At 40.5% G+C, this 15,983-nt stretch overlaps 1 protein-coding gene and 1 pseudogene across 2 annotated transcripts in view; one reads left to right on the forward strand and one right to left on the reverse strand.

The window, feature by feature from the left end:
* ENOPH1 (enolase-phosphatase 1) overlaps window positions 1-15,983 on the reverse strand; it is a 36,987-nt gene that overhangs the window by 10,270 nt on the left and 10,734 nt on the right. The window contains exons 2-3 of one of the 2 annotated variants that reach the window (XM_025921550.2): window positions 4,501-4,602; window positions 1,032-1,234 (exon numbers count right to left, since the gene is read on the reverse strand). In XM_025921550.2, the coding sequence (XP_025777335.1) occupies window positions 1,032-1,234; window positions 4,501-4,602 (305 nt within the window). The remainder of the gene's footprint in view (window positions 1-1,031; window positions 1,235-4,500; window positions 4,603-15,983) is intronic. The other variant, XM_086704743.1, reaches the window with a different exon arrangement.
* LOC112858166 (heterogeneous nuclear ribonucleoprotein A3 pseudogene) lies at window positions 2,161-3,508 on the forward strand (annotated as a pseudogene).

The raw sequence follows: 15,983 nt of genomic DNA on the forward strand, positions 1-15,983 counted from the left end.
CCCAGGCTCCCCGGCCTATCTGGAAATTCTAATGCAGCCTTTAAAAAGTGGAAGCCCCTTGTAAAGTACATAAAGGAATTGTATCTCATTTGACAGAAAAACAAAAGAAATACAACAGCTAGAAGTAGACTTGGATCTTAGGGTTTACATCAGGCAATGGCGTAAAACCCTTAATTGGCAGTGTCTAAGAATTTCTTGGGCGCCTGGGTAGCTCAGTCAGTTGAGCGTCTGACTCGATTTCAGTTCAACTCATGATCTCATGGTTCGTGGGTTCAAGCCCCAAATCTGCCTCCATACTGACAGTGTGGAGCCTGCCTGGGATTCTTTCTCTCCCTCTCTTTGCCCCTCCCCCATTCTCGCTGTCTCTCAAAATAAATAAACTTAAAAAAGAATTTCTTAGCAGGGTGCCTGGCTGGTTCAGTCAGTAGAGCATGAGTTTCTTGCTCTTAAGGTTCTAAGTTTCAGCCCTACATTGGATGTAGAGATTACTTAAAAATAAAATATTGAAAAAAAAAAAAAAAGAATTTCTGAGCAATACAGGACTCCCTGTCTCCTTTGGCAGGAGCGCTCCCAGAACACCACAGCCAAGACTCCAGTCAGGGTGGTACTCCTAACACCCTGAGTAACCCCAAAGTAACATGTAAATAATGGCACCCATCTTTCTCCTCTAACAGAGCAGAAAGCAAGTGATTGAACGCTCCTGAGACATAGCCCGACAGTGCCGCCACTCGTATGCTAAGGATCAAACAGGACTTAGTTCAAGGAAGTCACCATCTTCTAGGAAGCTGTTTTACACTAGGATAAAAAGTCCTTCAGCCATCCCACAAAGCCAGGCATGCTGGTCTGGGGAATTTAGCCGGATGGAACGCTTTCCCCCGGCTCTGAAACAAACAAAACAAACCCTCACTTGTTAAAATAAAAAGAATGTTGACTTTATCTATTTTATGAATCACACAACGAACACTGGACAGAGAGGACTAGTGGAAAACGCATTCGGTTTTGGGGCTGGTGAAATGTTTTGAGTTACATACTCTGCTTTCATGCGCCCAGCTGCAAAAGCCGCCCTCCACATGTGGCCCTGCAGCTGTTTCAGCGCCGTGGTCTTTCGATCCAGAGACATCTGCCAGCGCACGTTATCCACCACGGCCTGGATCATCTGCTGCAGGTCATCCGCTCCATTCCCAGATGCAGCAGGGATGGGAACAGCCCCATCCAGGTGGGAATCCTCTTCAGCCTTGAAGTCGTAAACAAGACGTTTGGTTCGGACTTATTTTTTAAAAGATCACTTAAAATGAGACCTGAAAACCAAGCTGAACAATTTTCTCCAACTATCATTAGCACCTAGCACTGTGACAAATTAAAGTGTCTTACACTTTGGAGGAGGATAGTGAACGATTCCTAAAGGAAAAGTGGATTCTAATTAATGAATTTACATTACCTTTCCTATATTGCTTAAGCTGAAATTTAAATCAAGAGGCATGTTGTACATGAGAAAAGACATAGCATATAATGGTAAAATGATATAGTAGGACCCAGTGTGTTGATTCACTTACTGGGATCAACAAACCAGGACTTTAATTACATCTGATCATTTTTTCTGCACTATAATGAACTGAGGAAGAAACAAAATCCGTTTCTGCCTGGAATTCAATGAAAAGAAGCTAGCAAAGCAATGTCTGGGGTTGGTTCTTTTTCAGTATCTGTCAATATGAAAGGAATTTTTTCTTTGCAAAAAAAACAAAACAAAACCCTAACAGCTATTTAGAACAATGACTGTGAGTAAGCATATTCCAATGATTTATACACTACAATGGGGGAATATGTATGTATGTTTCAACAACAAGAGTTGTAAGAGAAGACAAAGCTGAGGGAGGGGAGTTTCAGACGAACCCTGAGTTATCTAGAATATTTAACAAACCCAAATACTCCGCGGCCCAAAGAAAGGGACTGTACGTCCAATCCCAAATTCAACCATTAAAACATTTCCAGAGCATTCCACATTGTCCGATGTAGAAAACTAACTAGAAAGTAACTGCCAGAGTTCACCCTGCACAGCATATAAGATCTTTGCCACTGAGGCAATTTTAATAAGGAAAAAAAAAAAAGCAGCAACAACAGAGGGGTGGCTGGGTGGCTCAGGAGGTTAAACGTTTGCTTTCAGATCAGGTCATGATCTCACAGTTTGTGTTAGAGCCCCGCATCGGGCTCTCTGCTCTCAATGCAGGGCCCACTTTGGATCCTCGGTCTCCCTCATTTTGCTCCCCCTGCCCCCCACTCGTGTGCGTGTGCGTGTGCTCTCTCACTCTCTCAAATAAATAAACGTTTGAAAGAGAAAGAAAGAGTCCCATATTGAACTTAAGTTGGAAGAGTCCGGTCTCAAAATGGAGGTAAAACCGCCGCCCAGTCGCCCCCAGCCCAACTCTGTCCGTCGCCGCTACCACCGGGGGGAGGAGGGCCATGATCTAAAGGAACCAGAGCAGTTGAGAAAACTGTTTATTGGTGGTTTCAGCTTTGAAACTACAGATGATAGTTTAAGAGAACATTGTGAAAAATGGGGCACACTTAGAGACTGTGTGGTGATGAGAGACCCCCAAACAAAATGTTCCAGAGGTTTCGGTTTTGTGACTTACTCTTGTGTGGAGAAGGTGGATGTAGCAATGTGTGCTCGACCACATAAGGTTGATGGGCATGTAGTGGAACCAAAGAGAGCTGTTTCTAAAGAGGATTCTGTAAAGCCTGGCACCCATCTAACTGTGAAGAAAATTTTCGTTGGTGGTATTAAAGAAGATACAGAAGAATGTAATTTGAGAGACTACTTTGAAAACTATGGCAAGATGGAAACCACAGAAGTTATGGAGGACAGGCAGAGTGGAACAAAGAGAGGATTTGCTTTTGTAACTTCTGATACAATTGATACAACTGTTGTTCAGAAATACCACACAATTAATGGGCATAACTGTGAAGTGGAAAAGGCCCTTTCCAAACAAGAAATGCGGTCTGCTGGATCGCAAAGAGGTCATGGAGGTGGATCTAGCAACTTTATGGGTTGTGGAGGAAACTTGGGAGGTGGTGGTAACTTTGGCCGCGGTGGAAACTCTTGTGGAAGAGGAGGCTATGGTGGTGGAGGTGGTGGCAGCAGGGGTAGTTATGGACGAGGTGATGGTGGATATAATGGATTTGGAGGTGATGGTGGCAACTATGGTGGTGGTCCTGGTTCTAGAGGTGGAGGAGGCTATGGTGGTGGTGGACCAGGATATGGAAACCAAGGAGGTGGATATGGTGGCGGTGGTGGCGGATACGATGGTTACAATGAAGGAGGAAATTTTGGAGGTGGTTAAGTATGGTGGTGGTGGGAACTAACAATTTTGGAAATTATAGGGGACAACAGCAATCAAATTACGGACCCATGAAGGGGGGCGGTTTTGGTGGAAGAAGCTCGGGCAGTCCCTAAGGTGGTGGTTATGGATCTGGTGGTGGAAGTGGTAGATGCGGTAGCAGAAGGTTCTAAAAATTTTCAGAAAGGCTACAGTTCTCAGCAGGAGAGAGAGCGAGGAGTTGTCAGGAAAGCTTCAGGTTACTTTGAGACAGTCGTCCCAACTGCATTAGAGGAACTGTAAAAATCTGCCACAGAAGGAACGACGCTCCATAGTCAGAAAAGTTCCTGCAGCTTCAACAGGAAACCCTTCTTGTTCAGGACGGTCATAGCCACAGTTGGCAAAAAGTGCAGCTATTGATTAATGCAATGTAGTGTCAATTAGATGTGTATTCCTGAGGTCTTCTTTCTGTTGTAGCTTTGTCTTTTTCTTTTCATTATATCAGGTATGTTGCCCTGTAAATTGTGGTACTGGTACCAGGAAAAAAAAAATTAAGGAATTTTTAACTTTTCAAAACAATAAAAATAAAATAAAAATAAATAAATAAAATAAAAAGAGAGAAAGAAAGAAAGGAAAAAATCAGTTCTTTCCCAGTTCCACAATGTGGAAGGGAAAAACGGACAGTAAACCGGAGGGAGAATAGAGCAGAGCACCACAAGAGACAGACGCTGGCCCATGAGCAGGGAGACAGGTCTAGAGGGCTGTGTGGATGTGAAGCCCGAGGAGGACTGAGCGGGGGGCGGCACAGCTCCTACCAAGAGGCAGAAGAGAGTGGAGAATGAGGTGCTGAGGTGCTGTCACTGGGAGACATTAATGAAAAATGTGACAAGACAGCACAAAACCTTTTACACACTACCCAGAAAAAGCTTCGTTTTAAAAACACATGACATTTTTATGCTTCTGGAATAGCTCCAGAGAGAAGCAACTGTAGAGACAATGAACTGCCATGATCTGCCCATTTAATTATGTACTGTGAATTCCTAAGCAGGCAAGTCACTGCAACTGCCATGCCCTGCGAGCCCAGAGAGCTTCTTTTACAATATGCTCAGAGCGCATTCTAAGTCTCCAGGCATCCTCAATTCTGACACTTGGGAATGTGGAAGCAATGGAAGAGAAGTGTCCCAACCTGTTTCCTCAGAAGATTGACATCCTGCTGGCACTCCTCTTCTTCCCAATGTGTCTGCAGATATTCTTTAACATTTTCTTTGATGTAAGGAAATAAAATGTCCTGGGTAAATGAGTTAAAAAAAAAAAAAAAAAAGAATTAGCTTCAGTCATTTGTATGAGATCAAGTTCTTCAACAATCTCACTTTGCTAGTTGTGGCATGTAAGCCATTGAAAATATGAAAATTACTGCTGTGGATATAGGTGTGAAACAGAAACAGAGACCAAGAAACAAATGAATTAGATCGAGTCAGCAAACTATAGCCCATGGGCCAAATCCAGTCTACCTCCGGTTTTTGTAAATGAAGTTTTGTTTTTGTTTTTGTTTTTTTTTTAAAGTAAGCTCTATGTCTAACATGGGTCTTGAACTCACAATCCCAAGATCAACAGTCATATGTTCTACCAACTGAGCCAGCCAGGCGCTCCTGTAAAGCAAGTGTTATTGGAACACAGCCACTCTCACTTCCTTGCATTGTCAGTGGCTACTTTGGGGCCACAATGGCAGAGTTGAATATCTGTAACCAAGACCATATGGTCCGCAAAGTCTAAACATTTACTGTTCAGCGCTTTACAGAAAAAGTCCACTGACTCCTAAACTAGATTGTTGACCATAGGTCCTTGAGGGTAGGGATCAAATATACTTTGCTCACAGCTGTTATCATCAATACACACACACTATTTGGCCCATGTCTATGGATGACAAATATTCCAAAAAAAAAAGACAATTTGATCACCATGATTTTTTCTTGGTAATCAGACTCCCTATAGAATACCCTGTAAGACAGTGATGGGCAAAATAATTCAAAAATAAATACCCTGTCGGTAATCCATACACTAGGACCATGATTTCTCTTAGGTCAAAATTTTTATTTACTTACCACTGAGCTTATGTATCTTTACTTTTTTTTGTTTGTTTGTTTGTTTATTTATTTTGAGAGAGAAGTAGAGTGAGCAAATGGGAGGAGGGACAGAGAGATAGGGAGAGAGAGAATCCTAAGCAGGCTCCATGCTGTCAGTGCAGAGCCCAACTCGGGGCTTAACCCCATAAACTATGAGATCATGACCTGGAGCCGAAATCAAGAGTTGACATTTAACCTACTGAGCCACCCAGATGTTCCAAGTCTATGTATCTTTTCAAAGTAAATGTGGTACATTCAATAAGTTTTTTTTGTTTTTTTGTTTTTTTAGTGTCTACTAGTGGGGCACAGAAAAGGGAATTGAAAAGATAAAATAAATCAGAGTCCCTTTTCTCCAAAAGCTTAAGAATTTAGTGGGGGGACAGGAGGATGGCAAGCAAACAAAAACTTGTGATATGGGGCAAAGGGTGAGACAAGCAGAGTATAAGCAGAATGCTGTACAAATCCAGAGTATGATAACCTGTAAGAGTCTTAGTAATTACCAGTATTTTCTAAATATTGTATTTTTCTAAAAAGTACAGAAAAATTAATATACACTATGATGTACACCCCAAGTATACAATTCAGAGAAGGTCTCATACTTTAAGGAAAACTGTATAATCAAGTTGAACTCAATAAGTCAGTTTATTGGGGTGCCTGGGTGGCTCAGCTGGTTAAGCATCCAACTTCGGCTCAGGTGATGAACTCAGGGTCCGTGGGTTCAAGTCCCATATCAGGCTCTGTGCTGACAGCTCAGAGCCTAGAGCCTACTTTGGATTCTGTGCCTCCCTCTCTTTGTCCCTGTCTCTGTCTCAAAAATAAATAAACATTAAAAAAGAAGTCAGTTTATTTAGGGGCACCTAAGTGGCTCAGTTGGTTGAGCATCCAACTCTTGATTTTGGCTCAGGTCACGATCCCAGGGTTGTGAGATAAAGTCCTCCATCAGGCTCTGTGCAGAGCATGGAGCCTGCTTGAATTTCTCTCTCTTTCCGTGCTCTTCTCTATTGCTCGCATGCTCTGTCTCTCTCTAAAAAAAATAAAGTTTTTTAAAAAGAAGTCTGTTTATCTAAACTCATCCACTTATTTTTTTAATGTTTTTATTATTTATTTTTGAGACAGCGCAAGTAGGGAAGGGGCAAAGGGGGGGTAGAGGATCCGAAGGGGGTTCTGCACCAATAGCAGCGAGTCCTATGTGGGGTTCAAACCTATGAACCACGAGATCATGACCTGAGCCGAAGTTGGATGCTCAACCAACTGAGCCCCCCAGGTACCCCTCACTCACTTATTTCTTTACTCAAATATTTACAGAATGCCCTTATAACTTCCATTTACAAAATAAGTAAGTCACAGGGATATAAAGTACAGCATGGGGAATATACTCGATAATACTGTAGTAACTTTATATGGTTATGGATGGTAATTAAACTTATTATGGTGAGGGTTTCCTAATGTAAAAAAATGTCCAATCACTACTTTGCACACCTGAAACTAATATAATATTGCATGTCAACTGCATTTCAACAGAAAAATAAATGAAGAGTAGGGCTGATGTGTGTACCTCTCTTCATAACACATTATTCAAATTTCACCTGGCCTAGTAAAAATAAAGTCATTCAATTTTGCTTGTTCCCACATGGCGTTCCAGTAAGTAATGGATCATTCAGCAGATTCAAAAGCGTACAGTGTAATCAAGCAAATTGTTCAGCATACTTGACAGAACAGCCTTGTTTAAACTCAATAAAAACTCAATCCTGATCTAAAAGAAGGAAAATGAAGAGCTGAGATTGACAGCTTGCTTTTTCCGCAAGAGACTCCTTTTACCATACTGATAGGCTTCTGTTCTTTAAATACTTGGTTTTCCCATCATGCCCTACATCGTGCCCCTCCTTATCCTTCCTTTCACCTACTAATTTCTCCCCAACTCATATACTGTAGCAGGACTGCAAGCTGGCCCCCTACTCAAGAATGCTGAGAAGATACACAAAAACTGAAGGTACACACACAGCCAGTCCTCTCCTAAGCATATATCATAGACAAACTCTAACACAGGTACACAAAGAGAGAAGTAAAAAAAATGTTTATTTTAGTACTGGGTGTAATAACAAAATCAATGGAAACAATCTAAATCTTTATTAGCTAGAGAATAAAGTCCAGTATATTCTTTCATTCTCTAAAACAACATATAAATAAATAAATAAATAAATAAATAAATAAATAAATAAATAAATAATAAAAATAAAAAATACAACAACATACAGCAGTTAAAACTCAATGTACTGAGGGGCACCCGGCAGCCTCAGTCGGAGAAGCATATGACTCCTGATCTTGGGTAAGTTTGAGCCCCACGTTGGGTGTAGAGATTACTTAAATAAAAAAAATAAAATACTTGAAAAAACATCAATGTACTGAAATTATGATTATAAATGTGAATATAAACCCTAATGTATAAATAAAATTCATACAAAATGAGAGGTACTCAAGAGTCTCACTTATATTTATAATGTTTTATTTCTTTAGGATCTAAAACAAAATAGTCTCAAATTTAAAAAGCTTTGTGGTGGATGCACGGTCATTATATTAATCCGTATTCTTGCTTATTTAAATAATGTTTTACAATTAAAACACAAGGCAACTTTGATCCCTCATCCTCTACCTGCTTCTTTCTCACTTGGTCATCCTCCTCCAATGTCCTATCTCCATTATTCCTCAACTCCCAAGCAACTGGAAACATTCCTGGGGAAAAACTATTGGGTTAGATTCATGGCCTCTCAGTAACTGAAAAGTTGAAGTACTTGAAAGGTATAAAAACAGATACAATGCTATAGTACTTTGTGTTTCACAAAGCCCAATTTCCCATATCCAGCTTTACTGACCCCAAGAACAATTCTTGCATTGTGAATCCTGAGAGCCCAAGTCTTTAACCTCTCTGGCAGAAGAGAAGAAATAGACTATAGGCAGTATGCCAGGCCAGGGGGTCCTACCTCTGCTTTTTACTGCCATATTCAACTTACCCCCTCTGAGCCTCAGTTTTCTCACCTGTTAAATGGGAATGATAATACCAAGCAGTCACTGCAGAAATTAGAGATAATTAGCTAGAAAGCACCTAGACCTTACCACTTATCATATTCTCCAGCACAGACAAACATTTAAACTGGACAAGGATCACCTTTGACCCAAACTGAGTGACAAATAATAGCAGAGAAATTCCCAGAGGATAAATCACAAGCACAATCAAGTCATACATTCAAGTTTTACTGAGGACCTACTGAGTGCCAGACGCCACTGATAACAGAGTTAAGAACCACAGCCTCGCCTCAGCGAACTCACAGGTGCAAGGTTTCAAACAATTCTGAACTTTTAGGAAAAGCTTTAAAAGTTAAACATTACTTTGGAATTCCTGTTCATCCAATTTGCCCCTTTCCTCTAGACCTAAAACTCCCTTCTGCACTAAGTACACACGCAAAGCTAGGCAATGAAAGCAGAACTTAGTATGACACATGGAACAACAAGACCACCTGGGGCTGACATGTTAGCAGACTTCTATTTTAGTGCAAAAGTGTTACTGCATCGTATAAAAGTACATGGGGCACATAACTAAATTGTGAAGATTTTATCCTGTTCTTTCAACATACTTTCTGAACAATCTATTCTGTGAGACAAATAAAATGCCTTCAAGTTGCTTATTTTTAAAGTCAGTAACGATATCGATTATATATGCTATGATAACATATAAGAAAGCTCTAAAAATAGACTTCAAAGAGCTAGTGCTTCTTGCCCAACCCTGCCCATTGAACATTTTCAGGCTTTAAAAGTAATTCCAGAAAGAACTGTAATGATAAACGCTTTAACTTCAGTCATAATCCATTTATGGATAATTTCAGAATATTATAGCATGAAAACAATGCTGCAGTAAACCCAGGATTCTACAAGTGTGTGAATGTTTTTAGTCCACCAGGCACCGAAGGGGCTGTTATGCTTTAGTAGTACATATAACAAAAGGCCATAGAACTAAATGAGAGTATTTGTCTTTCAGGCGACTATGATTAAATTCCACTAAATGCTGGAGGGGATACTATGCAAGCAGCAATTTACATTACTCTGCACAGCTCAATGGTAGCTTTCTGAAAGAGCTCCATTAAGGCTCCTGAAGGGCCACAAAATTTCTGAACATCTAATTAAAGAAGTTGCCTCATTAATGTCTAGAAGTCCAAATATGGATTTGCTTTACAGTCAAGTGGTCTGGTCGTTTTAATAAAAAGGTCATAGAATCAATAAAAATAAAATAGTTGCTATAATGTTTACTCAAGACTCCTCTGAGGAAAATGGGTAATAAAAAGGTAATGGGTAATACTTAGAGTACAGCTATTTAAAGAAACTATTTTAAAAGCCTTCCAATGAACCACATAGTACGACAAATGATTCAAAGTATTTGAGAACTTAGAACTTTTTCGGCCAGAAAATTAAACACGAAGGCAATACTTTTAGGCTACTATTTTTCTATTAATCTCAGAAGATAAAAAGCAAAGGAAAATTAAGTAGGGTCTTAATTCTCTAAGCAAGTCACATTCTCTAAATAAGAAATAAAACAGGTTAAAAATAAAGAACATAATCCCATTCTGGGGAATATCTAATGCACAGAACAAAATTGAGGGGAACATGGACATTTACACTACATTACATTCTCACTGGGTCAGGAGGTCATTTTCTACAATGACAGTGTATAATCTTTTTTTAAAATTGAGATATAATTGACATATATTAGTTTGGAGTGTACAACACATACATTAGTTTGGAGATACATGTATATAATACTGCAAAATGGTCACCACAATAAGCCTAGTTAACATCCATCACCACACAGTTATAAATTTTATCTTGTGATGAGAACTTTTAAGATTTTTTCTTGGCAACTTTCAAAATATACAATACAGTCACCATGCTGTACATTATATTCCAGAACTTACTTATTTTATAACTCTAAGTTTGTACCTGCTTGAACACTTCCAATGTTGGGAATTTACTACTTCTTGGAGTGGTCCATGCCACCTGTTAAGACAGCTTCAGCAGTGGTGGTATTAAAATTGCTCCTTCAATATCCTTCCTGAAGACCCTACTAGGAGCTACCAAAAGTTTGGTGCTCTGGCTGCTACATGGGGCCACAGGAGCTCAGAAATTATGACTTTGGTGTCCCTATCTTCAGTGGGGTAGGAAAGGATGTAACCATTCCTCTTTGAAAGCAGAAGCCTTTACGAATAAACATTAGATTTCATCACCTGAATTCAAAATGATTAAATATGTTGCTGATAAAAAAAAAAAAAGTGTCTTCTAAATCCCGTTAAGGAGATTAAACTGTAATTAAAGATAAACTATAATCTAATTAATTGCAATGAATCACATCACACAAGGGAAAGTTGTCATTACAAGGGGCTAGTAGCTGGGATAAGGTTTAAAAAAGACGCACAGAGACAGAATTATCAGTATCTCATGAATTTCAGAGAAGGAAACCAGATTGGCCTGGAGTCCTAGCCCCAAACAGTAGAAGGGAAAGGAAAGGAATTGACAATTAGCTTTTTGAATCCACCTACCATCCCTGATGGCGACCCCTCTGAACACATGATGAAGCCTGGGTTCTAAAAGGTTTCATTGCTGGTACAAAGTAAAGGCACAACTCAAACCCAGGCCTATGAAATCCCAATGCCTGAGTCTATCCAGCTCTGTGGGTAGATGACGTTGGGGAGCACTACTCTTGGGATCACCCAACACCCTGGGGATCGTGATATTCTCTACAGATAATTCTAATATACCTTTGGTTTCTCAAAGACATTTGTACAAAGCAAATGAGAGATTTGAGGGGCACCTGGGTGGCTCAGTCGGTTGAACGTCTGACTTGGGCTCAGGTCACGATCTTGCAGTTTAAGATCATGTGAGTTCAAGCCCCACATTGGGCTCTGTGTGGACAGCTCAGAGCCTGGAGCCCACTTCAGATTTTGTGTCTCCCTCTCTCTCTGCCCTCCCCTGCTTGTGCTCTTTCTCTCTCTCTCAAAAATAAATAAACATTAAGAAAATAAAAAAATAGAAAAAATAGAAAAAAAAAGAAAAAGAAAATGAGAGATGTGAGTTCACCTGGCAGTTCTATAACATTTCCAATAAACAGTAGTAATAATATAAGTAAGTTTTATAATAGTGGGAGTAACTGCCAACATTTACTAAGTCCTTATTATTCCAGGCACTCTCTATCTATAGTCAATCTTTAGTGACCTCTCATCTAATTTCATGATTTCAAATACCATCTCTTGCTACTGACCCTCAAATCCCACAGCTTTACCACATAACTTCTCCCTGAACTACCAAGCACTCCAAATTTATTCAATGGATTAATGAACGGTCTGAATGATCTCATTTCAATTCTCTTAATAACCCTAATGAAACAAGTATTATTATTTCTCCCATTTTACACAAACACATAAAGGTTAAGTACAAGTTAATAGACTATGGTAACAGTTTATCAATCAGGTCTTGTTCTGTTTTGTTTGAAGAACCAGATCCCAGAGCTTCATCACCCCGGCTGCAGGGATCTAATGAGCTTAACTGAACCTACAGTGACTTAGACCCACACAAGGTCCAGCCCAGGAGTCAGCCAGCCTCTTGGAGCATACCAAGAGAACTGCGAACACTGGCCTGACCACGGCTCCTCTTCAAAGTCCCACCCAGGTCCCACTCTCGGGATTACCACTAGTTTCCAAACTATGTGTCTTAGTCTCTTTCCTCAGTGAAGGGTGTTAGCTCCACACTTTTTAGACTTAAGAAAAGGAATTTGTTCAAAGGTCACAATAATGAATCATTGGGAAAAAAAATCAAGTTAATGAACCCCTCATATACACACCCAGAAGACAAAGAACCTTTTTCTGTATTTAAGACTTCTGTCTTTAAAAAGAAATCTGTGTTTCTGAAATAGAATCCCCTGGGAAGAGGTCCCAAAAGGTTCCAGTTGGGCCTCTAAGGACAGAGCTATTGACTATGTTCACATTCTGTAGAGGAGTGATGGAAAACTGGGTACAACAGGCTCACCGGGGGTTGCCTTCCACCCCTCTCTGACCCCTACATACACCAAAGCCAATTTTGAAAATTAAATGAGCAATTAATTATGAAAATCAAAAGTATGATACAAAAATAAGTTTGTTTTTTTTACTATAAAAAGAATACCTTTTTTTCTTTAGTAAAGGAGTAACGTGGGGGTAAGCTGTAAGAATGGAAAATGTTAAGAATCATCAAACACGGGAGGGCGCCTGGGTGGCTCAGTCGGTTTAGCATCCAACTTTGGCTCAGGTCATGATCTCACAGTTCAAGGGTTCGAGTCCCGCATCAGGCTCTGTGCTGACAGCTCAGAGCCTGGAGCCTGTTTCAGATTCCGTGTCTCCCTCTCTCTCTGCCCCTCCCCTGTTCATGCTCTGTCTCTGTCTCAAAAATAAACATTAAAAAATAAAATTTAAAAGAATCATCAAACAGAGAAGGACTTCTCAGAGCTAAATACAGGATATACTTAAAAAGTTTATCTGGGCAAGATAGAGGCCTACCTACATATTTAAAAAGCGGGAGTTAGATCTTATAATTGGTGCCTTTTTTTGGAGTAGATCAGACTACATTTATTTCAATAATCTCAACTGCTCTACGCAAAGGAAAAAAATCAGAAGGAATAGTCACCAAATTCTTAACGGTCATCTCTGGGTGGCAGGAGCAAAAGGAGACATTCACTCTCTATATTACTATATTATACTCTTCCATGATGTGTGCAATTTATAACAAGCATGAATTACTTTGAGAAAAACTTGGGTGGAAAAGACTTTCCTCTATTCTCACAATAACAGATACAAGTTTCCATAGGAGAATATATTTAACTTTTAAACTTAATTTTTTAAATGTTTACTTATTTATTTTGAGAGAGAGAGGGAGAGAGAGCACAAGAGCTGAGGAGGGGCAGAGAGAGAGTCCCAAGCAGGCTCCACACCCCCAGTGCAGATGTGGGGCTTGAACTCATGAACTGTGAGATCATGACCTGAGCCGAGATTAAGAATAGGATGCTCGGGGCGCCTGGGTGGCGCAGTCGGTTAAGCGTCCGACTTCAGCCAGGTCACGATCTCGCGGTCCATGAGTTTGAGCCCCGCGTCAGGCTCTGGGCTGATGGCTCGGAGCCTGGAGCCTGTTTCCGATTCTGTGTCTCCCTCTCTCTCTGCCCCTCCCCCGTTCATGCTCTGTCTCTCTCTGTCCCAAAAATAAATAAACGTTGAAAAAAAAATTAAAAAAAAAAAAATAGGATGCTCAACCAACTGTGCCACCCAGGTGCCCCATAGCTTTTTTTTCTCCAATTTTTTTTAAGTTTATTTATTTATTTGGGGGGGGGGGAGAGGGAAAGAAAACCAGTGGGGGAGGGGCAGACAGAAGATCTCAAGCCAGCTCTGTGCTGACAGCAGTGAGCCCATTGCAGGGCTTAAACTCAGGAACCATGAGATCGTGACCTGAGCTGAAGTAGGATGCTTAACCGATTGAGCCACCCAGGTGCCCCAACCCCACAGCCTTTTAACTTAATTTTAATTGTTAATAAAATTTCTACCTTTCATTTTTTTTTTTTTAATTTTTTTTTTCAACGTTTATTTATTTTTGGGACAGAGAGAGACAGAGCATGAACGGGCGAGGGGCAGAGAGAGAGGGAGACACAGAATTGGAAACAGGCTCCAGGCTCTGAGCCATCAGCCCAGAGCCCGACGCGGGGCTAGAACTCACGGACCGCGAGATCGTGGCCTGGCTGAAGTCAGACGCTTAACCGACTGCGCCACCCAGACGCCCCTCATTTTTTTTTTTTAAGTAAAGTCTATCCCCAAGACGGGGCTCGAACTCATGACACCAAGTCATTACACCGAAATCAAGAGTCACATGCTCCCCGACTGAGCCCACCAGGCGCCCCTCTTTCATAGTTTTTAAGGTCCATTTTTTGCTGATTTCTTCCTTCGGACTTCTAGGTTTTAGAAATGTTGATCAATGAAAATTCTAATGTCACTCTAGAAACACTTCAGATAAGTTATATGCTGTTCAAATGAGATAAAGTACTACCTTGAGGAAATGTGAAATAGCAAGGACAGACAAGGTGGGGAAAAACTCAGTCCCAACCCTGCCCATGACCATTCTGGAACACATCATACCACCATCACAGAGCATTTACTGAATGCCTTATGCGCCTTTTTTAAAAATTCTTGTTTTAGATTGTATTGGGCCCCAATCAATTCATACATACAAAGTTACGCTATGTAATTGTCGACCATTACCCAAATAACCTACCAGGTTTTCCATCTAAGAAATAAGTAAATTAAACAGTTGCTATCAAAATTAAAAAAAAAAGGAAAGAAAGGCTTCAGTCTCTGTCCATGAGGAGCTCTCAACATTGCTGGGAGACAGGACACAAATTTAACACCAGAGGCAGCATGTGCTGCAGTGGCAAATATACGGCCCTACAAAGGAGGGAGAGGATTCTGAAATTCCTGCTCAAACAAAACTCCTTTGAGAGCAGAAGCAGATCTTACTTCTGCATTTCCATAGCCTAGCACAATAAATATTTTTTAAGTTAATGAGTACATGGAACCAACCTGCACTTGGAGAGGAAAAAGTATTACATTCTAAGCTGAAGAAACAGTGGTGGCATGAAAGGGCATGACCTGAATGGGCATTTTCAGCTATAAAACGTGTAACAGAATAAAGGGACAGGAAATTGGAAAATCCTGTTCACTGAAGTGCAGAAGTTGAAACTTTATCTCTCAGCCAACAGGAAACCAGAAAGGATTTCCATGGTGTAAAGACAACCTATGTATGTACCTGTCCTCCTTACCAGGTTCCGTGAGGGTGACGGCTGGGTCTTAAGGATTCTGGATCCTAGAAGAGCCTAGCACATGATTGGTATTTAAATAAATGTGAGAGAAAGGAAGGAAAGATCATACAAGTGCAGTGACACAAAAGGTTCTAGAGTAAGAGACCAGAAAGTCAAGCCAGGGCTGCTTTCCATCCACTTCTTGATATACTCAGACCTAAGACAGTGATTCTCCAAAGCCTCTTCCCTTTGTTTCTGGTTGAATCAACAAAAATCCTCTCATGTACCAAACATGGGTATATGTCCCTTTCGGAAACAGAATGAAGCAATGGGGAAGGTTTGGGAGAATGTTAAGTAAACCACCCAACAGCTACTTATCAAGACAGTCCTGCCATTCTAGTGCTTTCACAAATTCTTTGAAAGTAGATACACTGGTCTCATTCTTACTGTATTTTTGACTAGAGCCATAAGGAGTGGAGGTAATCATGGTGGGGAAAATATGTGGAGCAGGTGTCAGTAAATGTTAGTTGCCCCTTTTCCTTACTGAATCTTCACAAGCACTCTCTGTATCCCTTAGTCTGATACTTCTTGCATTATCATCAGTGTTTCTACAGAGCTTTATAATTTTTCAAAGTGTTCTGCGTTCTATTCCATTCAGTCTTCATCACCACCTGATAAGCACACCAGATCCTACTA

This window comes from Puma concolor, chromosome B1 (assembly GCF_028749965.1).
Source record: "Puma concolor isolate L17-30 chromosome B1, mPumCon1.1.hap2, whole genome shotgun sequence".
NCBI lineage: Eukaryota > Metazoa > Chordata > Mammalia > Carnivora > Felidae > Puma > Puma concolor.